Genomic DNA, 27,545 nt, shown 5'->3' with positions numbered 1-27,545 from the left:
TGTTACGCCGTCCTCGAAGGTTTCGCTAATGGATTCATTATTGAAAATTAGCAGTTCTTTAGCTGCAGATTCGTACCGTGATAATGTGATAATCCGCTTTGTTTCCAGGGATTTTCTTCAGCTGTAACAAAACACCTTTGTCTTGTCTCTCTATGCAGAAGAACACATGAGAGATGCTTTGGTCTGTGTAATGTAGTCACATATAAGACTTTGGATCAAGTATCTCTTCATGTGGTGTTTCGTAAAACATGAAAATGTAAATATGTGAGAAATATTTTCTGTTGGGTTTATGAGAGCAGTTTTCAATTCCAAGCTCTTGTTTACCCAAAGCGCAAATTGTCATTTATTCACACTTATGTTGTTGGCTGTTGAGTCTGTCAAAAAGACAAAAAACTATTTTAAAGCGAAGTAAAAGCAGTTCTGCTGGTAATATTTCACGTCTGCTAAAGAATTTTACAAATTAAAAATGGCGTCATTTAGTATTTTTTTTTATCTCCTTCAGTGTATTACTTCTTTATTAATTATTTGGATGTGTATAATATATTTTTTTGTTAATTATAAATTAATATATTATTAATTATATATACTTTATAAATTTATTTTCAGTGTTTTAAACATCAATTAATTATTTACATTTTATCATTATATACAGTTAACTATATATATATTTTTTAATTCTACTTTTTTTATTAATTCAATGTAATAATAATAAGTATTAATTATAATGCAGACATTTCTTTAGTAGTGTATAAATAATTTTGATTTTAACTAATTTTTTATTTATTAATTATGTTTTTATCAATTACATATAATTTATAAATTATTTTTTTTAGTTAAAGGTTAGTTTTAATATTTTTTAGGTAATGATATTTTATATATAATTTGTTTTTAAAACTTTTTTATTAAATTATTTTATATATTTTAATTACGTGCATGTGTATTATGTATTTATTAATTATAATCTATAAAATAATGCTTTCATAAATTTTTCTTTTTTTGTTTAAATTTATTTTCATATGTGTAAAATATATTTTGATAATTATACAATTCATATTTTATTAATTATATATAATTAAGTTTTTTATTAATCACTGTATAGATTTAGTTTTTATCGATTGCATAGAATATATAAATATTTAAGTAAATTTAATTTATGGTTTCAGTATTTTTAATTATTGCTGTTTTAAGTATAATTTGTTTTTACAATTATTTTATTAAAATAATTTTTATTTCTTTTTGCAGATGTGTATCATGCAATTTAATAATTATAATTTATATATTAATATTTTCTTTAATTTTTCTATTTTTTATTTAAATCTAATGTGTATAATATATTTTGGTAATTATAAAATAATACTATCTTATTAATTATATATAATTTTTTACATTTTTCATTTTTTTAAAATTTGATCATAAATGCAATTTGTTTTTAATTCCATATATATATATATATATATATATATATATTAGGGCCGGGACTTTAACGCGTTAATTTAGATTAATTAATTACACAAAAATAACGCGTTAAATTTTTTTAACGCATTTTAATCGCACTAAGTTTTGCACCGCGGAACGTTTCTCACTGGATTGGATTCGGCGGACCGATTATACTGGAGCACAAACTAGCGTTCAGACAAGCCAAAGAACTAATACAAAAGAAGCTGCGTCCGTCCTAAATAGTATTGTATGTTCCAGTAGTATGTTTAAAAAGTATTCCAAAGATTCCCGGATGGTCTACTACTTAACGATCAATGCACACTCTTAACTGCTTATATTGCCCGCAACACACTGCGCCGTGAACGAGGATTCGATTAGAACTACAAACACGCATAAAAAGTGTTAAAAAACTACAAACATGGAGGATATACGCGACCAACGGACAGGTAGAGAAAGGGGTTTGAGTGATAAATAATCAGTGTGTGACCTGATAAAAACTATTTTTTAAATGTTATCCGCGTTATATTCCATGTGCAGCAACATTTATAATGATAGGTTTGGTCATTAACGTTTAAATGCATAATTAAGCAAACACAAGAGCAGAGTTCTCGGAATGAAAGACTCATTAAAGAACGTGCCTCTTGCTACACTTAATGGCAATATTGCACTGGTCTGTTGGACTTGGTTGAACAAAAATAAACAATATTTTGTTGCTTAAGCTTATGTATTCAGTCATTATTCAATGGTATACTAAAAATCCATGTAAAAATCTTAATTCTCACTGTTCTCAGGTCAAATATTTACATGCGATTAAAATGCGATTAATTTCGATTAATTAATTACAAAGCCTCTAATTAATTAGATTAAACTTTTTAATCGAGTCCCGGCCCTAATATATATATATGTATATATGTATATGTATATATGTATGTGTGTGTATATGTGTATATGTGTGTGTGTGTGTGTGTGTGTGTGTGTGTGTGTGTGTATAGATATATATATATGTATATATGTGTATATATATGTGTGTGTGTGTGTATATACAGTATATGTGTGTGTGTGTGTGTGTGTGTGTGTGTGTGTGTGTGTGTGTGTATATATATATATATATATATATATATATATATATATATATATATATATATATATATATATTAATCGTTTGACAGCACTAGTAAATTGATGTAATATTTATTTAATTGTTTATTTAATTTGTAATTTTCGGTTTTTATTTATTAATCATATATCATTTGTTTTTATTACCTACATATAATTTTATAAATTATTATATATTTAATAAATTAAAGTGTTAATATTCAAGTAATGCTATTTTTTGTATAATTTGTTTAAATTATTTTAATTAATTCATTTTTATTATATATATAATTTTTTAATGGGTACTCATTACAAAAGCCTTATATATATATATATATATATATAGAAATTATAAAATGATAGAAAATCACTACTTAGGAAAACGTTGATGTCTTCTAAATTACATATCACAGCTAAAACAGTTTTTTATCTTTATCCCATTCTTTGTATTTTCACTTATCATTCGATTATCAAGCTAACAGCTAGCGGCCTTTCGTAAACGCTTTCTTCTCCTCATTTGTGTTTGTCCCACTTAAAGCACCGCCCCCTACTGGACGTCCTGCTGAATTCACGCCCCGCCAGCCAATGGCCTTCCTTCCTGTTGCCACGGCGACCTGGAGTGATGTAGTCGGGTAGCCGAGTCCTCTTTCCTGTGTGTAATGATGACAAAAGCTTTCCCGCGGCAGAGCTGCGAGATAACGCACTTATCTCAGACCTCTAGCCTGCACCTCTCTCCTCTCATCCGCTCCCTGTGGCTGTATTCCTCACCCCAGACACTTTATTCCGCCGCTAATAACGTTCACTTTTTTTTTCTTCCCTCGCTCCTGGTGGCCGTGCTCCCCAGAGGCGCCTTGAAGACCCGCGACATCACGGCGCTGACCGAGCGCTTCCTCTCGCGTCTGTTGATTAATGCGTCGCCTCCGTTTACCCACTGCATTAGAATGCGTAATGTGTTGGTTAAGAGATGCACACGGATTGATGTTAAAACTCATTTATATTCAGCGGCGGCGAAGGCCGAGGACAAATTAAATAGTTTTAGCAAGGCCGTCTGATTATGGGTTGAGAGTGCTGGTGCGAGATAGCGTTTAAATATTGATTTTTAACCTGATGAAGAATAACTCTAATGGACGTGATGTTATAGAAGACGTCAAATGTTGTTTGGGACAATATAACCATCATCAAACACTCATCCAGTAGCGTGTCGCTACAATAAATTCAAACAACGTAGAAGTGCATTAGCGTTAATGAAATTGACAATTTGCTGAAAATGTACTCACCCTCAGGCCATCCAAAATGTAGATGAGTTTGTGTCTTCATCAGATTTAGAGAAATGTATTACATCACTTGCTCACCAATGGATGTAAATGGGTGCCGTCAGAATAAGAGTACAAACAGCTGATAAAAACATCAAAGTAATCCACAAGTGATCCACACCACTCCAGTCCAGCAGCTAACATCAGACACATAATACGTAATATTGCTTACTCCCATGTGAAAGTTGTCTGGTCTGAATCAGGGGAGAGATCTGCACAGATGAAAAGCACTGTTACAAGCCAAAACAGCTCTAAACAAATATATTGCTGGATTTTGATGTGAGAGACAACAGGTATATTTATTTATTTATTTATTCATTCTTTAACTGAAGGAAGCTTTATTATGGATTATGTAAGTTTAAAATGTTTTAATGATGGATTTGTTTCTTATAAACAGCTTTTGGCTTCTCAAGATGTTAATTGATGGACTGGGGTGGTGTGGATTACTGGGTTGTTTGGAGACTCATTATGATGGCACCCTTTCACATCCATTGTTGAGCAAGTGATGGAATGCTACATTTCCCAAAATATTACGAGAATAAAGTTGAAGTACTACGAGAATACAGTCAAAAATGTTTTGAGAATGAAGTAAAAAATGTTTCGAGAATACAGTCGAAATGTTTAGAGAATGCAGTTGAAAATACTACGAGAATGAAGTCGAAAATACTACTAAATACATATTTCAACTTTATTCCCGTAGTATTTTCAACTTTATTCTCGTAGTGTTTTCGACTGTATTCCCGTAGTGTTTTCGACTGTATTCCTGCAGTATTTTCGACTTTATTCCTGCGGTATTTTTGGCTTTATTCCCGTGGCTTTTTCGACTGTACTCCCGTGGTATTTCTGACTGTATTCTCGTAGTATTTCCGACTTCATTCTCATAGTATTTTCAACTGTATGCTCGTAGTATTTTCGACTGTATTCCCATAGTATTTTCTACTTTACTGCCGTGGTATTTCCGACTGTATTCTTGTGGTATTTCAGACTGTGTTCTCGTGGTATTTCCTACTTCATTCTCGTAGTATTTCTGACTTCATTCTCGTAGTATTTTCAACTGTATGCTCGTAGTATTTTCGACTGTATTCCCGTAGTATTTTCGACTGTATTCTTGTGGTATTTCAGACTGTGTTCTCGTGGTATTTCCTACTTCATTCTCGTAGTATTTCTGACTTCATTCTCGTAGTATTTTCAACTGTATGCTCGTAGTATTTTCGACTGTATTCCCGTAGTATTTCCGACTGTATTCTTGTGGTATTTCAGACTGTGTTCTCGTGGTATTTCCTACTTCATTCTCGTAGTATTTCTGACTTCATGCTCGTAGTATTTTCGACTGTATTCCCGTAGTATTTTCGACTGTATTCCCGTAGTATTTTCGACTGTATTCCCGTAGTATTTTCAGCTGTATTCCCGTAGTATTTTCGACTGTATTCCCGTAGTATTTTCGTCTGTATTCCCGTAGTATTTTCAACTGTACTGCCGTGGTATTTCCGACTGTATTCTTGTGGTATTTCAGACTGTGTTCTCGTGGTATTTCCTACTTCATTCTCGTAGTATTTCCTACTTCATTCTCGTAGTATTTTCAACTGTATGCTCGTAGTATTTTCAACTGTATGCTCGTAGTATTTTCGACTGTATTCCCGTAGTATTTTCGACTGTATTCCCGTAGTATTTTCGACTGTATTCCCGTAGTATTTTCGACTGTATTCCCGTAGTATTTTCAACTGTATTCCCGTAGTATTTTCAACTGTACTGCCGTGGTATTTCCGACTGTATTCTTGTGGTATTTCAGACTGTGTTCTCGTGGTATTTCCTACTTCATTCTCGTAGTATTTCTGACTTCATTCTCGTAGTATTTTCAACTGTATGCTCGTAGTATTTTCGACTGTATTCCCGTAGTATTTTCGACTGTATTCCCGTAGTATTTTCGACTGTATTCCCGTAGTATTTTCAACTGTACTGCCGTGGTATTTCCCACTGTATTCTTGTGGTATTTCAGACTGTGTTCTCGTGGTATTTCCTACTTCATTCTCGTAGTATTTCTGACTTCATTCTCGTAGTATTTTCAACTGTATGCTCGTAGTATTTTCGACTGTATTCCCGTAGTATTTTCGACTGTATTCCCGTAGTATTTTCAACTGTACTGCCGTGGTATTTCCGACTGTATTCTTGTGGTATTTCAGACTGTGTTCTCGTGGTATTTCCTACTTCATTCTCGTAGTATTTCTGACTTCATTCTCGTAGTATTTTCAACTGTATGCTCGTAGTATTTTCGACTGTATTCCCGTAGTATTTTCGACTGTATTCCCGTAGTATTTTCGACTGTATTCCCGTAGTATTTTCAACTGTACTGCCGTGGTATTTCCGACTGTATTCTTGTGGTATTTCAGACTGTGTTCTCGTGGTATTTCCTACTTCATTCTCGTAGTATTTCTGACTTCATTCTCGTAGTATTTTCAACTGTATGCTCGTAGTATTTTCAACTGTATGCTCGTAGTATTTTCGACTGTATTCCCGTAGTATTTTCGACTGTATTCCCGTAGTATTTTCGACTGTATTCCCGTAGTATTTTCGACTGTATTCCCGTAGTATTTTCGACTGTATTCCCGTAGTATTTTCGACTGTATTCCCGTAGTATTTTCGACTGTATTCCCGTAGTATTTTCGACTGTATTCCCGTAGTATTTTCAACTGTACTGCCGTGGTATTTTTCCGACTGTATTCTCATAGTATTTCCGACTGTATTCTTGTGGTATTTCCTACTTCATTCTCGTAGTATTTTTGACTTCATTCTCGTAGTATTTTCAACTGTATTCTCATAGTATTTCGACTGTATGCTTGTAGTATTTCGACTTTATTCTCGTAGTATTTTCAACTGTACTCCTGTGGTATTTCTGACTGTATTCTCGTGGTATTTCCGACTGTATTCTCGTGGTATTTTGACTGTATTCTATGTGCTACTGTAATATTCCACTATATACATATGTTTATGTGAATATATGCTAAAATGTAATTTATTCCTCTGATGTTAAAGCTGAATTTTCAGCATCATTACTCCAGTCTATAGCATCGCATGATCCTTTAAAAAATTATTCTAATATGCTGATTTGCTGCTCAAGAAATATTTATGATTATTATCAATGTTGAAGACAGCTGTGCTGTCCAATATTTTTGTTGAAATGGTGATTTTATTTTTCAGAAAGTTCAAAAGATCAGCATTTATACAAACCATGACATTATAAATGTCTTCACTGCCACTTTTGATCAATTTTCATCTACTGCTTTTTTTTGTTTTATAGAAAGCATCCACACAGAGCCAAAAGTTATAATTTACTTAAAAACATAAAAGGAGAAATTGCAGAAAAACTGGCAAGCGTGTCTCTGACTGCCTTAGATAAACGCTGCAAATGGAAAACACGAGGCTGCACTAAAAGCTTTAATGAACGTAGAGTGAAGTGCATGAAAGTCTTCACGCGCTGCTGTCGCCTATAAAAACACACTAATGAAGAAGCATTAGAGCCGAGCGAAATGACACACAACAAGACATCAGACGCAACCACACATCTGATCTGACAACTTATTTCCCTTCATACGGGAACGTACTATAAGAACGAGTCTATCATACAAGACTCAGGAAGTCTACAACCCTAAATCCAGAGAAGTTGGGACGTTTCATCAACAATTCTCCTTTTTATGACTGTCATTACATTTTCAATAGAAGACAGATCTGGACTGCAGGCAGGCCAGTCTAGCACATTCAGTCTGTTGTAGCACATGCAGAATGAGACCTGGCATTGTCTTGATCTAATAACCATGGACTTCCCATGAAAGACGTCATCTTGATGGCAGTATATGTGTCTGTCATGCCTCTAATTCAGTGGTATGTTTGCTCTGCTGCACCTCCATACCATGACAGTCGCTTGCGTTTGCATCTGTCGCTGATGGTGCCGAGAACTCGGCGTCCATTTTCCCCAGAAACATGCTGAAACGTGGACTCGTCTCACCACAGCACATTTTCCATTGTCTTTTTGACTATCTGAGATGAGCTCTGGCCCAGAGAACCCCACTGCGTAGAATTGATTTATAGCTTTCTGCCAGAGTAACAGAAATTTAAGTCGCATTTATTGATGCAGCTGCAGAATGTGTTAAGTGACAGCAGTTTTCCCAAGTACTCCTGAGCCCATGTGGCTATATTTAACACCGCAGCATGACGGTTTCTTGTGCAATGCTATCTGAGGGCTCAAAGGTCATGCACATTCACCTGAGGTGTCTTGACTTGCCCTACAAAGACTACCATTTCTCTGGATTCCCCGAATCTTCACAATATTATGTGTGGTTGTTAGTGAAAGAGTTAAATTCTTTGTGATTTTTCTATTAAGAAATTTGACTTTTGATTTGTTTGGCACTTGTGTCATGAAACTTGGCACAAAGTGATGAAACATAATCCAACTTCATTGGCAAAGACTGAAATGCTCCTTTTATACCCAAACATGATATCCTCAGCTATTTCCATTTCACCTGCTTACTTATTTCATTTAGATAGTCTATAACCTTTTCACTTTTATTTTGCCTCTGTCCCGACTTATTTGGGGTGTGTTGCAGCAATGAAAATCTAAATGTGGTTATATTTACAAAATAAAGTTACTTTAGTCAATTAAATAAAGGTTAAAGAGAATGAACAGAAAACATATTCTTGATTTAATGGCATTTCATGAAACGTCCCAATTTTTCTGGTGTTGGGGTTGTGAAAGAAGTAATTGTCAAATTTTTGAAGGAATAGCTCAGCCAAAAATGAATATTTACTAAAAATGTACTCACCCTCAGGCCATCCAAGATGTAGATGACTTTGTTTCTTCATCAGATTTGGGGAAATGCAGAATTCCTTCATTGCTCGCCAATGGATGTGAATGGGTGCTGTCAGAACGAGAGTCCAAATGATGTCTCTTGATTCAGACCAGACAACTTTTAAATGTGAGAAAGCAGTATTATGGATAATGACGTTAAAAACATCTTAATGATGGATTTGTTTACATACACAAAGCTGGACTGGGGTGGTGTGGATTACTTGTGGATTACTGTGATTATTTTTATCACCTGTTTGGACTCATTCTGACGGCACCCATTCACATCCATTGGTGAGCAAGTGATGTAATGTTACATTTCTCCAAATCTGATGAAGAATTAAACTCATTTACATCTTGGATGGCCTGAGGGTGAGTTTATGTTTTATTTTTTTTCAGCAAATGTTCAATTTTGGCTGAACTGTTCTATTAACGCTAATGCACTTCTACGTCGTTTGAATTTATTGTAGCGACACGCCACTGGATGAGTGTTTGATGATGGTTATATTATTCCAAACAACATTTGACATCTTCTATAAGATCACGTCCATTAGAGTCAACAATGTCTCATTATTGTAATCGGAAGGATGATTGACTCACATGCAGATACAGTGATCTGTCACGCGAAAGCAAAAAACTAATGCAATCGACTTTATTCTCATAATATTTTGACTTTAATCTCGTAATCTTACTTTTTTAAAAAAAAACATTTTTAACGTGGCACTAAAACGCCGTCATACAGAAGAGACTTCTTTTAAAAACATTTTAAAATCTTTCCAACTCTTATCTCTGTAGTTTATAAACCCCACAAGCTTCATAAAAGTGATTCAAAGACATATGCATAAGAAAAGTCTTAATCACCCAGACTGCAAAAAGAGCACTAAAAATGTGTTTTATAACTCAGACTATCATATTCAAGTTTGTTCTGCAGTTTCAAGTCTGCAGTCAAGTTTACTGTCGCTTCTGCAGCACTTTTGATCAGGAGCGAAAATCAGTTGCAATCACCCTGACAGCTACAAGAGAAACTTTTAAAACAGCAGGAGAACTTGGATGAACCGAGGACGTCTAATCTCTTGTGTTCAGCCTTTGCGTCCAGTTTCTAGCTGTCACCTCCCACTCATTGCTTACTGCTTTTACTTCATTTAAGGTGAATGGATGACACGAGTGTTAAATCAGGACACTAAAGCCTTGTTTTCTTCTTGCAGAGCATGTGTGCTCCATCATCGCCTCCATGCTGAGGAACCTCAAAGGGCAGCAGAGAAGTCGTCTCCTCAGCAAGTTCACAGAGAACGACTGCGAGAAGGTAAAAATAAGACAGCTGACGGTACGGCTTTATAATCTTCCGCTGCTAAAAATGGCGGCGTGACGACAAAAGAGCGCTTCGGGAGAGTTCGCTGGCAGATGGGTTTAATGCTGCCATAAAGATAATATAGACTGTTTCTAGTGTTCAGTCAGACCATGCTGTGGTGCTTTAGGACTTAACACGATGAGCATAAAGTGAAATTATTTTAGAACGAAATATAGAAATGATATATAGATGTCTTTGTTATAAGTTATTGTATTTGTTAATGAGTTATTATAAGGGCTGTCAAGCGATTTAAAAATCTAAATAATTGTTTGTTACCAATGAACAGTATGAAATGTAAGATGACTTACAGTATGTCACAAAAGTGAGTACACCCCTCACATTTCAACAACCATTTTAGTATATCTTCTCAAGGAACAATACTATAGAAATGAAACTTGGATACATTTTAGCGTAGTTAATGTGCAGCTTGTTTAGCAGTATAGATTTACTGTCCTTTGAAAATAACTCAACATACAGTCATTATTGTCAAAATAGCTGCAAAACAAAAGTGAGTACACCCTATGTGAACTTGTTCAAAGTGTCAATATATTGTGTTAGCACCATTGTTATCTGGCACTGCCTTAAATATACTGGGCATGGAATTGACCAGAGCTGCACCGGTTGTTGCTGGGATCCTCTTCCACTTCTCCATAATGGCATCATAGAGCTGCTGGATGTTAGACACATGGTGCTTCTCCACCTTACACTTGAGGATGCCCCACAGGTGCTTAATAGGGTTCAGTTCTGAAGACATACTTGGCCACTTCATCACCTTCACCTTCAGCTTCCTCAGCAAGGCAGTTGTCATCTTGATGGTGTGTTTGGGATCTTTATCATGTTGGAAAACTGCCGTTCAGCCTAGTTTCTGGAGGGAGACATAATGGAATCCATGTTTCCCTCAATGAATCTCAGCTCCCCAGCACCAGCAGCACTCATGCAGCCCCAGACCATGATGCTACCTCCACCATGCTTGACTGTAAGCACGACACAATTTTTTTGGTACTCCTCACCAGGGCATCGCCACACATTCTGGACACCATCTGAGCCAAACAAGTTTATCTTATAGTCTCATCAGACCACAGGACATGGTTCCAGTAATTCATGCTCTTGGATTGGTTGTCTTCAGCAAACTGTTTGCAGGCTTTCTTGTGAGCCAGCTTCAGATGAGGCTTCCTTCTGGGATGATGCCCATGCAAACCGACTTGTTTCAGTGTGCGGCGTATGGTCTGAGCACTAACAAGCTGACCTTCTACTTCTGCAACCTTTAAGCAATGCTGGCAGCACTCATGCATCTTTTTGAAGTCAGGTTCTTCACTTGACGCACAGAACGAGTGCTCAACTTCGTTGTTCGACGCTTGCAAGGCTTGTTCCGAATGGAACCCATCTTGGAAAACCTCTGTATGACCCTGACCACTGTAGTGTAACTCGGTTTCAGGGTGTTTCTGAACCTCTAATAGCCTTGGCCATTTTTGTGGAGAGCAACAATTCTAATTCTCAAATCCTCAGAGAGTTCTCTTGCCATGAGATGCAATGTTGAACATCCAGTGGTCCGTATAAGAGAATTGTAGTTAAAGCACCTAATTTTAAACAACATGCTGCTGTTATAACTTAGGGTGTACTCACTTCAGTAATGGCTGTATGTTGAGTTATTTTCAGAGGACAGTAAATGTATACTGCTATACAAGCTGCGCATTGACTACTCTAAAATATATCCAAGTTTCATTTCTGTAGTATTGTATTGGATTGTTACCCATTTTCATTTATTTTTTAGTTTGTTCTTTTCATTCTTTTTTTCATTTGTTGTTCTTTGCTTCCTTTATTTGTTGGTTCGCTGTTTTGTTTACATTTGTTGGCTGGTTTTATTCATTCTTTCTCTTCCTTTTCATTCTTGTTTTCATTCATCTTTTTATTCATTCTTTAAGTTTTTTTTAATTTTGTTTAGTTTTATTGCCTGTTGTTTTTTGTACTCTAATTTTGGCTAGTTTCTTACCTTTCTCGTGTTTTCTTGGCTTTCTTTCTCTCTCTCTCTCTCATTGTTTGGTTCAGTCATGTATCAGTTTAATAATGTTTCATGCCGGTGTTGTTTGGACTGTCTCAGCGGCGTTCGTGCCGTTTTCTCCCGTGTCCTACGTTATACGTCTCCTTTAGTCTCTGTCGGGGGTCTCCATACATCACCTGGACGGACACGTGTGCCGTTATCGCTCAGCAGTCACTACTCTTAAAATAACCCTCACAGTCCTGCCGGGGCCTGTTTCATCACTCTGACAGCAGCAGTGCATTATTGGTAGTTTCTCGAGCTAAAAGATTTCGGCCATATGGGCGTCATGCCTCAATTCTGTTCGTCTTCAGATTGTCACAGGAATTGCTCGAAAGAGGATGACTAATGCTTCTGCTTGTCTTTAAATAACACGGCCGGCATTTGTCTTGTTCGCCGCCGTTAAATATGAAGATCCTTCACATAAACGCAAATTCGGGTCCAAAAGCACATCTCTGGTGTGTTTCGGTGCATTTGTAACGCGCTCACCCTCTTTCTGCAGGTTGACAGACTCATGGAGCTGCATTTTAAGTACCTGGAAGCCGTTCAGCTCGCAGACAAGAGGATCGAAGGAGAGAAGCACGTAAGGTTCACGCACACACACATTCACGCTTGATTGGCAGTATCTCCTCGGTGAGGGCAGATCTGTGTGTGGAGATAAGAGCAGACCTACCAGACTCAAACGTCACAGTGGGATCTGCGGGTCGGACACTCGACACGCTTCCCGGACGCTCCAATCACCTTTAAAGCCGCACGCTGTTAAACTTTTACACTGAGCGCTGATTCGCACACATTTTCTCATCAGGAGTCTGTGTTGTTGCAACTTGACAAACACCCAAACAAAAACGCATTGTTAGGTTGGTCTTGCTCCATTAAAAATGTGGCATCTTAAACAAGTTGTGTTGGTGATAAAACACTGATCCAAGTACTCCAAATGTGTTCTCACTACTCAAAAGGATAAGAACCAGCATGGTTTTGTGCATATAATGCTATCTTATGTTACTAATATTAATTATTTTTCTTCATCCTAATAATATTAATGATTGTAGTTACAATGATAATGAATAATAATAAACAGAGTTTTGGGAAAATTGATATACAGTAGTGTTTACAAAAAACGCTTTTATTATTGTGCTTGTATTATTATTCTTGACATGCTTTAAGTGTCTGGAGTCAAAGGTTTATGCAAAAATGCTGAACCATTGCCTGTATGTGCATTGTAAAAATTCCAGCATTTGCATAAAACATTTGCATAATTCCAAATATGATAATGTTCCTAATATAAAATTATTGCATATTACTTTTAAAATAACCTCTCATTATCATATATTATTAGTATATTGAATGAAAACATTTGCCTAATACTAAATACGATGGTATTGCATGCAAGTTTAAAATAATATATTATCATTATTACTAATGTTGTTGTTGTTGTAGTAAATCATTTTAAAATAATGTAATATTATGAAATTTTGCAGATGTTGGAATTCACAATGCTAATAATTAATGATGATAACAGATTATTTTGAAATAAAATGTATTATTAATAATAATAATAATAATAATAATAGATTTTGTTTTTAAATATGTAATATCAGCTTGCATAATTAAAACAAAATCAGTTTGCATTCTCAGTGTTAATATATTATTTTAAACAACTTTTGTTACTATTATTAATACATTTATTGTTGTTATTGGATATTAATTTTGAACTAATCTATTACCATTTATTTTTTGCATTGTGAATTTCAACATTTGCAGAATTCCAAATAAGATAATATTGCATATTAATTTTAAATGATCTATTGTATTATTATTATTATTATTATTATTATTATTATTATTATTATTATTATTATTTATTATTGGCATTGTGACTGCCAACATTTGCAAAATTCTAAATTTGATTTATTATTATTATTATTGTTATTAATAATAGTAATAAAACATTGTTGTTATTGCCTAATACATTTAAAATAAACAAATAAAAATAATAGTAGTAATAATTATTATTTCTATTAATACATTTTTATTATTGCATATTAATTTTAACACATTGCATATTATTTAAAAATATTTTTTACTGTCTTATTTTAATACACATTTATTGCTTTTCCATATTAATTTTAAAATATTTATCCTTTATTTTGTTGTTGTTGCCTAATCAACTTAATATAAACACATTACAACAATAATTGTTAGTTATTATTGTTATTATTATTATTAAATTTTTATTGTTATTGCATATTAATTTTAAAATAATCTATTATCAATTATTATTAGTATTGTGAATGTCAACATTTGCAAAAATCCAAATATGATAGTATTGCATATTATTTTAAATTAATCTATTACTACTACTACTGTTATTATTAAAACACTTGTATTGTTGTTGTTACATATTAATTTTAAAATGGCCTATTATCATTTATTATTGCCATTGTGAATGCCAACATTTGCAAAATTCCAAATTTGAAATTACACAATTTTAAAATAATAATAATTATTAATAATAATAATACATCATTATTGTTCTTATTACTGCCTAATACATTTTAAATCAACTAATAATAATAATAATAATAATACCAATTATTTTTATTATTGCTATTATTATTATTATTATTATTATTGAAAGATTAATGTTAGTAATAAATAAGTATCATGGTTGTGCGACTTGGTTTGTAAATGCAAAGTTTAATTGGCGTGCGCTCACAGGTGTGTGTTTAAAGGCTTTTTACAACCTCATCCAATCAGGTTTTCGAGCCGTGGCTCTGGTTATATAAGTTGTGGGGTCTCAGCCAGCAATAATTAACGTGGAGATGATTAAAGACAGATGCTAATTGATGATAATTGTCAGGTTGGGCGGTTATTCCACATTGTGTAACTGTATTTCATTAGCCAACATCTCTTAGTGTGTGGAGTGTTTGTAGGGTAGACTGCATGTCTGTGATTATAGTGTGTGTGTGTGCGTGTGTGTGTGTGTGTGTGTGTGTGTGTGTGTGTGTGTGTGTGTGTGTGCGTGTGTGTGCGTGTGTGTGCGTGTGTGTGCGTGTGCGTGCGTGTGCGTGCGTGTGCGTGCGTGTGCGTGCGTGTGTGTGCGTGTGTGCGTGTGTGTGCGTGTGTGTGCGTGTGTGTGCGTGTGTGCGTGCGTGTGTGTGTGCGTGTGTGCGTGCGTGTGTGCGTGTGTGTGTGTGCTGGGGGATATTGGCGTGTGTGATCTGGGCACTGATGTGGACTCCTGCAGCTCGTGTCTCATCCATCCTAATGTGTGTGTGCGCATGTGTGTGCTCAAGATGGTTTCAGGGATGTTTCAGCTTGGGCTGGGTGAATCATATCTAGTTTTGAGCCTTCTAAACATATTTGATATTTACAATGCTGTAAAATTGCTAAATATTATTCGAATTTAAAAAAGCTGTTTTATATGTGAATATATAGTAAAATGTAATTTATTCCTGTGATCAAAACTGAATTTTCAGCATCATTACTCCAGTCTTCAGTGTCACATGATCCTTCAGAAATCATCCTAATGTGCTGATTTGCTGCTCAAGAAACATTTCTGATTTTTATCAATGTTGAAAAGTCGTGCTGCCCTATAGTTTTGTGGAAACGATTAATTTTTTTAAGTTTTTTAAGATTCACAAATGAATAGAAAGTTCCAAAGAACAGCATTGATTTGAAAAAGAAATCTTTTTGCAACATTAAAAATGTCTTTATCCAAGATTTATAATGTTTTTTTAAAGAAGTCTCTTCTGCTCACCAAGCCTGCATTTCTTTGATCCAAAGTACAGCAAAAACAGTAAAATTGTGAAATATTTTTACTTTTTAAAATAACTGTTTTCTATTTGAATATATTGTAAAATGTAATTTATTCCTGTGATTTCAAAGCTGAATTTTTAGCATCATTACTCCAGTCTTCAGTTTCACATGATCCTTCAGAAATCATTCTAATATTCTGATTTGCTGCTCAAAAAACATTTATTATTATTATTATTATTATTATTATGTTAAAAACAACTGAGTAGAATTGTTTCTGGTTCCTTTGATGAATAGAAAGTTCAGAAAAGTTCTTCTGAATTTATCATCTTTCGTAACATCATAAATGTCGTTATCACTTTTGATCAATTTAAAGCATCCTTGCTAAATAAAAGTAATACTTTCTATAATTTCCTTAAAGAATATGATACTGACTCCAAGCTTTTGAATGTTATAGTGTATAATGTTACAAAATATTTTTATTTAAGATAAATGCTGATCTTTGGATCTTTTTTCCCCCTACACTGAGCCATAAATCTCCACTTCAGTAGCACTTACACACACCAAACGTTACATTTTTATTCCTGTCTATATCCTGAAGGTTTTTACAGAGGGATTTGTTTATATAGGATTTGCTTGATTTTTTGCAAGAATTTTTTACCAAAAAATCGGTAAAAAAAAAATCTAAGTTTTTTCTGAATTATGTCGTGACAAAATGAGATACCCAAAATTCCCTCTGTAAAAACTTTTGACTCTGATATGTCACAAAAATTGAACAAGAATTTTGAAACTGACTTCATCCAGTGTTTAAATTTTTGTAATAGAAATGTATGCAAATTAGCGCAATTGTGCCTCATTTGCATATTTAAACCTAACATTTTAGAAAACTTGTCATACAAAAAAATGTTTGAAGTTATCAAAGTAAATAATCAACTGGTCAAGTAAGGTGATAACTATTAGCTAATTTTTTTTACCCTTTTCACCTGCAGTGTCTCGCCTTAAAAAACATTAAAAAACTATTAAAAAACGTATGATTGGTAGTGTGTGTAAATATAAAACCACTGAGCATTTAGTGAATGTTCAATATTCTCCTCAGCTCTTGTTTTAGGTCTTTGTGCAGGTGTGTCAATTTAAATCTGTCTCCTGTGTGTGTGTGTGTGTGTGTGTGTGTGTGTGTGTGTGTGTGTGTGTGTGTGTGTGTGTGTGTTTCCCATCCACCTTATCTGACTTTGTGCTCTGCGTCTTCTTCAGAGGCCTATAAATCGTCTCTCAGAAGCAGTGACAGGAATATGGCTGTGGAAATGTCTGCTCTTGTTTCGCGCCCGTCGACTGAGCGCAGCAGCACTCCCTCCAGATGGAACAGTGTTCGCGTCTTTCTGGAAGCGCTATAAAAGTATATCACCCATAGCAGAGCCCTTGTTTAAAAACGCCTCGGAGTGCTGTCAGCGCCGCGCTCATGTGAACCCGTCTCGCCTCCTTTTACTGCCTAATGACAGCTACAAATTCTCTCCGAATTGCATTTCCTAAACACAGACCCCCATAAACCCCCTCCGCGTTCGGTCTGTTCGTCTTCTGCTTTTCTCGCTTTTGCCGCAGCGCCCCGCACACGCGCGCACGGCTCTTTGGGAAATCTGGAAAGGATCCGCGCAGGGTGTGCTCGGATTAATTTAGTCTCGGCGTGTCCCGTGAGACTCAATCACAGGTCCCTGCGCTGCTTTGTTCTGCCTGTCATATTAACACCTGTGCCAGCCTGCAGTTCTCCAACAGGAAGTGACTAAAAATCGCTCAGTTTCCCGGAGGTGAAGCCGCTTGTTATTTGCACTCATGTAATTGACTTGCCGAGGGCTGTACCTCTGTAACGAGACTCGAATAACGCCTGCGAAAGATCGAAACGGCCTGTTCTGACAGCGTGATAATGATGAACATACTTTTTTTTTTGCTCTCTTTAAATCAGCCTTATGTATGAACTAAAATTCCTTATATCAGCATTGAAACTATTTATTTCCTAGTGTAGTTTCTTAATATTACTATTTAGCATATTTCAAAGTTTTTTGGTTGATGATGATAACATTAATAATATTAATTAATAATTAATATTTTATTAATGGCTATTTTTAGAATTAGGAAATCCTTGTTTAATACTTATTAAAATATTGTAAAATGTTCTTTAAAATCTACATTTTTGTAATATGCCACACACTTTATTGTAATATAATGTATCTATAATATATTAAATTAATGCATAAAATATATTAAAAATATATGTTTATTTATTTTTAAAACTCATTATTAGTATTATACTATTAAATGATTAATAATAATAATTAATATTTTTTACTATATTAATGTATTATTAAATGTTTTAATTATGGTTATTTTGTTAGGTTAATAATTAATAATAATTGTAAAGAATATTTAAAATAACCAATAATTCAATATTTTTAAATATACTTTATCTATTTTTATTTTATTTTAAATATGCTACAAGCACACACACTATATTACAATATAATTGATCTAAAAAAAAAAAAAAAATATATATATATATATATATATATATAATGACAATTATTTTACTATTATACTATTGAATGATTATTTATTAATAATAGTGATAATTAAGTTTATAAAATAAATTATATTAATGTTATTAATTTGTTTAATGATGGATATTTTATTTATTATGATTTAATAATTATTATTGAAATAAGCTGTATTAAAATATTTTAGTATTTGTATAATGTTACTAATATTAGTAGTAGTAGTAGTACTACTACACATTATTTTAAATAAATAAGAGTTTGTCGTTTTAATGTTTTATCAAAATGTAATTACCTTGTGTCTCTTTAATGCGAACCAATAGCCAAACAGCTGTTTAATAATTGTGTTAGGCTGCTTTTATAGGCAATTCAGCCTCCCTAGAACCTAAATAGTTAATTTAATTTAATAAAGCTTCTATGCATTTGCCAGACGCTTAATCCATTCAATGCATACATTTGGGAATTGAACCCATGACCTTGTGTTACTAGCGGCATGCTCTACTTTTTGAGCTACAGTGATGAATGCTTGCAGCAATCATCAGAAAAGGCCACTATTGAGACGCCCTGCAAGGTGAACCTGACCTCCATTCTGCACGTCCTGCTCAAAACTCCCACTTTGCCCAATGCAAACCATTTTTAATGGACAAAATCACACGCTGTCATGAGTTGCGTTCAGTGTGATTTGACCTCTCCTGATTTTTTTGGAGCAGGTCTGAAAGGTTTTGGCACGATCTGAGCGTGGTTCTCTCAGAAAGCCTCTCGCCTCGTTCAGAGCCGCATTCTGCGTGTCTTCAGCAGCCCGTGACGGCCAGCTCTCGCCAGCCTGCTGTTCCTGCGGCGTTCCCTTTGTGTTCACAAGCCTTTCTGCTCGTGCTCGCTCGCACACGTGTGCGCTTGCCAGCGCTTTTTGCTCGAAAAGATTGAAATCCCCTGGAGAGAGGCCAGTGTCAATCGCCGCAATTATGGCACTCAGCAAATGCCAAACGTCTTTGTCCCTTTAGATTCAGCTGCAGGTGCTGAAAAGCTGCAGTGTGTGAAAAATCTGCCTTTTTGAAGTGATCTGAGATCATTATCCACAGCCTTTTTAACATGCATGTCACTGGGTATCAGTCACTGCATGTGACTTTCTTGCTAATCAATATGCATTTATCAGATTGGCTTTGGAAAGCCAACATATTGATCTGCTATTTAAGATGCTTCTCTTTCTTCTGAGACTAAATTTAGACTGCATCTCCTTCTAGAGCTCTCTAGCCTAAACCACCCAATTTGGACCATCAGACTGGTTTGACTCGGGTTGATATATTTTAATTTTTTTTTTCTAATTTTTCTAACTTAAACAGACAATCAAAAATATAAAAAGCCCTATAAACTTTCATTCAGGGGTCAAAACCTTTGCACAAAAATGTTGCATGTAGTATTAAAGCTGTCACCAGCAAAGCTTAATGACTATCATAGGACGATGTGCTAAATCATGCTAGCAACAACGAAAATTATGACTAAATATCGTCGTCAACGAACCTTTATCACATGACGAAAACGAGACGAGACGACAGATGCTGGTCATGTGACGATGACTATAATTAAATGTTTAATGCAATATCGTTGACGAATAAAAATTAGACTAAATGTGGTTTACGAAATAAAAACTCTGCTAAAATGTCTCTTCATTTTCGGCGACGAAAACGAGACGAAACGAAATGTTATAACGTTAGATTGATGTGCGCATGCCCAGTAGCCAGAGCTGTATCCATCTAGCCTAAACCGCAGCTGACGTCACTTTCTCAAGCCCCACTCGCAGCATTATCTAGAAGACGACTACAAACAAAGTTAAAGGGATGGTTCGGAGTAGAATTGACTTCATTGCTATGCACTCCGAAGCCCATCTAAATACCCCATCCGAAGTTTTTTATACCTTAGTCAAACATTTATGGAGATATTAGAGTTTTTCGAATTGCTTGTTACAAGACTGAATGGTACATGTGATGTATCTCGTAAATTGCACCACTAAACGTGCAAGTAATCTTACCAAACTTGTGCAGTAGTGTAAATAGGTTATGTACTCACAAAACGCTGCATCGGAACATTTGTAAGTCCACCATGAGTGTTTTAAAAACATGTTTTAGCCGATCCCTACTAGTCTCAAAAACTACAAATGGCGACACGTCGACGTCACTTCCCTGGTTTGAAAAAAGCACGTAAAAGTCCTCCTACAAGTTGACATGCACACAGATGTAGTAGGAGGACTTTTACGTGCTTTTTTCAAACCAGGGAAGTGACGTCGACTTGTAGTTTCTGAGACTAGTAGTTCTCGGGTAAAACGTGTTTTTGAAACACTCATGGTGGACTTACAAATGTTCTGATGCAGCGTTTTGTGAGTACATAACCTATTTACACTACTGTACAAGTTTGGTAAGATTACTTGCACGTTTAGTGGTGCAATTTACGAGATACATCACATGTACCATTCACTCCTTTAACAAGCAATTCGAAAAACTCTAATATCTCCATAAATGTTTGACTAAGGTATAAAAAACTTCGGATGGGGTATTTAGATGGGCTTCGGAGTGCATAGCAATGAAGTCAATTCTACTCCGAACCATCCCTTTAAGTTTGACACAGAGAAAGGGACCGATGGCCAGCCAGCTGTGGTTCGTCTTTGGGAGAAAAAGAAGAAACGACTCATACATTTTTTCCTACTCTTTAGTAGTGATGGGAAAATGAAGCTTTTTGAAGCACCGAAGCGTTCCCCTCAACTGTATCGTAAAAAGCTTCATTACTCAAAGCTTTTCAACACGTTGTACATTAATGATATCTTGTGGTCAAAGGTGGAAAACGTTTCTTTTGCGTCCCAGATGTCCAAGCGATTTTTGGACAGTTTCATAAAATGAATCAATTTGTGCTACGAAAACCATAAGAAATATTTTACTTACACAAATGAATTAATCTGTAAATAAACTTATAAAAGTACAAGCATGATTTGTGTAAATTAAGAATATTGTTAAATTGACTAATATTATTATTAATTAGAAGTGCTTTTGAAGCGGGAATTACTACAAAATGAACATGCACAAAACTACACGTACATATTTATTCGTATTATGATTTATTCTTATAAAAAAGTGAATGACACTTGAAACCTGCGCAAAGGGGTTCGTGTTGTTTGAATCAGAATACGAAGCAGTCACATTTATTAAACTTGAATGTATAATTTTTTTTCTGGCATTGTCATGTGATGCAATTTTATTTATTTTATTTATTGTTTTTATTTATTTTATTTCAATTTATGTGTGTGTACTTCTAACATGTTTGGTAGGTAAAATAAATGTTGTCATTTCAAATTAGAGCATCTTCCATGTCTGGAATGGATGTATTCTTGAGCTCATAAGGTAACAATAATATAATAAGATAACCTTGTTTGAAATGGGGTTGGCTAAAAGAAAACTTTGGTTTCGTCTATACTACTAGGTACTTATTCTACATTGACTGGGTTAAATAAAATTGCATTACTAAAAAGAGACTAAAATACAATTTTCATTGACTAAAACTAGACTAAAATGTCATCAGTTTTCGTCGACTAAAACTTGACTAGACTAAAAAGAGTATGAACGTGACTAAAACTAATAAAAACTAAAATGACAGCTTCACACAAAGACTAGACTAAAACTAACATTCAAATCGGCCGCCAAAAACAACACTAGTATAAACATGTTAATCATTTATAAAACATATTAGCGATATGCAAATCATGCCAGAAACACATTAGCAACATGCATATCATGATTGAATCAGGATAACAAAACGTTGATCATGTTAACACCATGCAAATTGTTGACAAATGTTAAAAACATATGTTAAAAACATAATGGGAAAATGTTAAACATGTTAGCAGTATTTTAATCATGCTAAAACACATGAGCAACATGCTTATTATGTCAATAATATAGTAGCAACATGTTAAACGTGCCACTAATATGTTAATCATGTTAGAAACACAATCAATCATGTTCAGCTACACATGAAACAACGTCTTGTATTTTTTAATAATACTTTGCACTGTTGCCACTGGAACTTCAAAACATTTAGATATGGTCTTAAAGCCCTTTCCTGACTTGTGAGCAGCCACAATGCGTAGCCGCAGGTCCTCAGTGAGCTCCTTTGTCTTAGTCATGACTGTCCACAAACCAACAGCAGAGAGCTTCTGTTTTTCAGCTGTTGAGTTGATTAAAACAGCTGTTCCCAATGAATCAGGGTAATTAGGATGCTTTAGAACAGCTTGGACTATTTGGAATGGTATAGAACTTTGGATTTTCTCATAGACTGTGACAGTTTGCAAAGGGTATGAATAATTTTGGACATGCCACTTTTTGTTCAAATGTAAATAAAAGCTAAGATATTTTTTTCCACAATAGCTGTGTTTCCATCCACCTATTTTTATGCGCATTTTGGAATATCGCATAAAAATCTCTGAATGGAAACGCGAAAATGCGCATAAATTCTGAAAATGCGCATAAAAAACTTATGCGCACAACTAAGTAGGATAAATTTATCCGATAAGAAAAAATGCGCGTAAACTACGATGGAAACACTTTGCCGAATAAATTCCTCCATGCGCATTAAAAAAGTCATGTGACTTTGCACGCTGGAACGGGATAACTTGACTAACCAGCGGACCCATCTTGTTGCACAGCATCAGAAATGTTGTTTTGGTCATTCTGAAATGTTTCCTTCAGCGGTTTCGTCACTTGCCCACCACGGCACCGGCCCTGCGGTCGTTTTGATTATTTTATAGAAATAAAAATCATTTAGTTCAGTTAGAGAACAAACAGTACAATTAAAAACTGAACGCGGCTGCTCAATGCAGTGTGCCTAACAACAGTCACATCCGCGGTATGAGTCCGATTTCATTTATCACATGAGTAGTAAGGTGAGAAAGGCAAGACGTTGCCGAAAGATTTAGTTTTAAAAGTATTTTGGATTTTAAAAAGGCCTGTTGATTGTTTTCGTTTATCTAAGGTGATTTTGGAAGCTCATTGGAAGAACATTCGTTTCTTATTTATTTGTTTCCACCGTGTTTGCCAATTTTCAGTAGGTCTATTTTTCATAATGAAACTTTGTGGAAGTTATTTAACAGTTGTTTATTTGTTTTTGTTAATAAATTAATAATTCTGTTTAAAATAGACTAAGTGAGTTTGTCGTACTGTTTTGTTGTTGTCCATTCAATCAATTGACGCCGAACTGCCGCTAAATCGAAAGTGAAAGTAAAATGCTTGCGGACATTTACAAGCTTTTAAAAGCGTGGAAACGAGAGAAAACTATCCCTCAACCTTTCCCTCGGTGATACCAGTACTGCCCGTGTTGTCACATGTCAATTAACCGCTGGGGAAATCTGAAAATTATTATTTTCATGACTTCTCCTAGTTTTGTTTTTTTTTATTTAGTGAAAGTTTATCAGGAAGTGACGATTTTGTTCTCTTTGTCTCGTTGGATGGAAACGGTGCTTTATGCGCAAATGTTTTATGCGATGTTCCAGTTTTGCGCATAAGTTAAATTCGCATTTTTGGATGGAAACATAGCCTCTTGTACATCTTCTTATCTTTTGAGAGAAGCCTGTGTCATTTCTGGTCAAAAAAAAAAACTGGTTGAATAAAAGTAACTAAGTCAGAATTTGCCAGGGGTATGAATAATTTCAGGCTTGATTGTATGTTAGAAACACTTTCAAACTTCAAGCTTTTATACCCGTTTCAAACTTTCAGGCAACCTCAAAGATTGTTAAACAATCTTTACTCGTCTAGTTTTTTCTAACTTGTCTAATGGTAATTTTCCTCATTTCAGGATATGGTTCGCCGTGGGGAGATTATCGACGACGCGATGGACGATGAGTTTTATCTGCGGCGGCTGGATGCTGGACTCTTCGTTCTTCAGCTCCTGTGTTACATCATGGTGGAGATCTGTAACGCTGGCGTTCCTCAGGTACGTTAGCATCATTTCATGCGTGACTCAAGCTGAATGTTTGTAATTCTGCATGCTGAAATGTCTTCTCTCTTTTAGCTTCAGCAGAGAGTCCATCAGATCCTCAATCTCAGGGGAGGATCCGTCAAAATAGTCCGTCATATAATGAGAGGTAAGATTACAAATGATTTCAAAAGCAACATATAAAGACAAAATATACTTTGCATTTATGGCACTTAGAAGTTTTGTGCACTGAGACGTTATTTTCATGGCAATTACATACATATTCCACCCAAATTTTCATTATTGTTTTTGTGTTTTTTAGTGTTCTCTCTGGTTATTCTCATTAAATTCTGATTATTGCATTAATATAGTAAAACATTTGCTCACACTTTTTTAACGTCAAATTCTTGCTATTAACAAACCATTAACTATGACTTTTGCCTTAATTAACTCTTTATTTGCTACCTATTATTAGTAAGGTAGTTGTTAAATTTAGATAGTGTGCAGGATTCGTAATGCAGAATGTAAGTACTATTAAACAACTGGTTAATTAACTGATTTGGGAAAGAAAGCCATCTTGAGAATTGAAATTAAAATTATATTTTGCATGAACATTATATTATACATAAAATAATGCATTTTGTCATAAATTGAAGGCACAAGCCATCATTTTTATTTTTTTTAAATAATATTGTTTCTATTTTTATTTTTTTTATTTTTTTATAATATGCCATTGTCTTTGTGCAGTACAGTAGTAAGAATGATACTATTTTTATTATGTTATTGCATTATGTTATATCAGGGTTTCCGCGGGGCATTAAAAAGCATTAAAAGTCATTAAATTGATTTTGCGAAAATTAAGGCCTTAAATGGCATTAAAAAGCATTAAATTGTTTTATACAGGCCTTAAAACTTTAGATAGTGTTGAAGAAACAAATATTACCAATTTATCTTGAATGTAGCCTGTATAATTAATAACTTTGATTCACTGTCGTGAAGTATGATAAACACGGAAGCAGTTTGGTAATTGCTTCTGGCCGGTCCAAAATTGTGTGACAGACTTTTTAAGAGCGGCCAGTTTTAGCCTCTAAGAGTTCAAAGTTTCTGAAATTTTTCTGTTCAGAATTGATATTTGAAATTTTGAAATCTGTAAATAAACGATGACATTTTAAGCTGTCTCCTGATCCATTTCTAATTATGTTCAGCAGAGTAATGTATGTTCATTGTTGCCTCATTGTAAGACCGCATGAAAAAAATGCATTATAATATACACGCATTCATACACAGCCGTGTTAAGGTATTGGTTGCGTATGGCATTAAAAATGTTAGAAATGGCATTAAAAAGGGCATTAAAAGGCATTAAATAAGATTTGAAAATCCTGCAGAAACCCTGTATATGCACTATTATGGCATTATGTTATTGAGGTATTGTGTGGTGATTGTCATAAAAATGTTTTTTTATTTAATAGAACCAATTTTGGGGTGAATAAAATGTTGAACAAATTCCTCTGTAAAAACCTTCAGCATATAGACAGGAATAAAAATGTAAAGTTTGGTGTGTAAGTGCTACTTAATTCCATTAATCTCAAAAAGCCTGATTTCTAACTGTGCATTATATTGGTCTATCAGGACTCTATCAGGACCCTGTTTTTAGATGTTGATGAGTTCACTAGAATTTTCTCAGCAGTTCAGTCTGAGGCTGAAAGCGTATAAAGCAGCAGCTCTCATCAGGTATCAGGTAGATGGTGTGAAGCCGTTCATGAACACATGTCCGCAGGCGATCGGCACACGCGTCGCAGCACTGAAACAGATTCCCTGTTGCTAAAGCTAAAGGTTTGTTGTGTGCTGCAGTGCTGCTCGCTGGCAGTGTATTTCCCTCTATGTTTCCTCCCTCCCCTCCACCTTTACTCTCTCTTGACCGATATGAGTTGTTCGGCTTCGCCCACTCTTCAGCCCAGAGCACCTTGATTAAGTCTTGACAGCTTTCTATTTCTTTCTCGCTCTTTTGCGCTGACGCTCCTTCTTTCTTCTCCATTGCTACTCTTTCATACTTCACCCAGTATTTCTCTTGGGAAGATCCCAACTCTCTTGATTTTTATGTGTTATGAAAGTTTAGTGGATATTGTCTTGTCTGGACGGTGTTTCCAGTTGTCCCGTCTCATATCTGTATAACAGGGTCAAATATTGACAATAAGTTTGTGGCGATTTTGTTGGCGATCAAGTAAAATTAAACGCTGCACAATGCATTTTTATTCAGCCGTTAGTTTCTTGATCCAATAAATGTTTTATACAGTGCCTTGCAAAAGTATTCATACCCCTTCATTTTATTCACGTTTTGTTTTGTTGTTCAGCATTATGTTAAACTGCTTTAAATTAGTTTTTCCCCACATCAACTTACACTCCATACACCATAATAATGACAAAGCAAAAAACAGATTTGCAAATTTTACAAATTTATTTAAAAAAAAAAAAAACACTGAAATAAGTACATTGCATAAGTATTCATACCATTAACTCAGTACATAGTTGAAGCACCTTTACAGCCTCAAGTCTTTTTGGGTCTGATGTGACAAGCTTTGCACATCTGCATTTGGCAATTATCTGCCATTCTTTGCCTCACCTTTTCACCTCTCAAGCTCTGTCAGCTTGGATGGGGGCTGGCAGACATTTTCTAGAGTCCTAGTTGTTCCAGTCGTCTTCCATTATGGATAATGCTTCTGTGAACCTTCAATGCAGCAGATTCTTTTCTGAACTCTTCCCTAGATCATCGCCTAAACGCAAGTCTGTCACTGAGCTCTACAGGCAGTTATCTTGACCTCAGGACTTGGTTTTTGCTCTGATATGCATTTTCAGCTGTTAGACCTTTTCTGAGAGGTGTGTGCCTTTCTAAATCAGACTCATTCAAATGAATTTGCCACAGTTTACTCCACTCGAAGTGTAGTAACATCTAGAAGCAATATGAATGCTCCTGAGCTAAGTTTCAAGTGTCCCAGAAAAGGGTATGAATACTTATGCAACGGGATCTTTTCAGTTTTTTATTTTTAATAAATTTGCACAAATGTTAAAACCCTATTTTTTGCTTTGCCATTATGGAGGAGGGAGTGTAGATTGATGTGGGGAAAAAAGCAATTTAAAGTAGTTTATCATAAGGCAGCAACATGGCACTGTAGATGATTTCATACACATATGGTGGTTGTTTTTTCTGTACAAGATGAATTTCTTTCCCACATCA

At 34.9% G+C, this 27,545-nt stretch overlaps 1 protein-coding gene across 1 annotated transcript in view; it reads left to right on the top strand.

The window, feature by feature from the left end:
* Positions 1-27,545, top strand: part of ctnnbl1 (catenin, beta like 1) — a 58,131-nt gene that overhangs the window by 21,245 nt on the left and 9,341 nt on the right. The window contains exons 8-11 of the mRNA XM_073823645.1: positions 9,888-9,985; positions 12,568-12,648; positions 24,194-24,331; positions 24,410-24,482. Of these exons, the coding sequence (XP_073679746.1) occupies positions 9,888-9,985; positions 12,568-12,648; positions 24,194-24,331; positions 24,410-24,482 (390 nt within the window). The remainder of the gene's footprint in view (positions 1-9,887; positions 9,986-12,567; positions 12,649-24,193; positions 24,332-24,409; positions 24,483-27,545) is intronic.

This window comes from Garra rufa, chromosome 18 (assembly GCF_049309525.1).
Source record: "Garra rufa chromosome 18, GarRuf1.0, whole genome shotgun sequence".
Lineage (NCBI taxonomy): Eukaryota > Metazoa > Chordata > Actinopteri > Cypriniformes > Cyprinidae > Garra > Garra rufa.
Note: the sequence above shows the minus strand (reverse complement) of the source record. Positions and strands in the feature narration are given on the sequence as shown.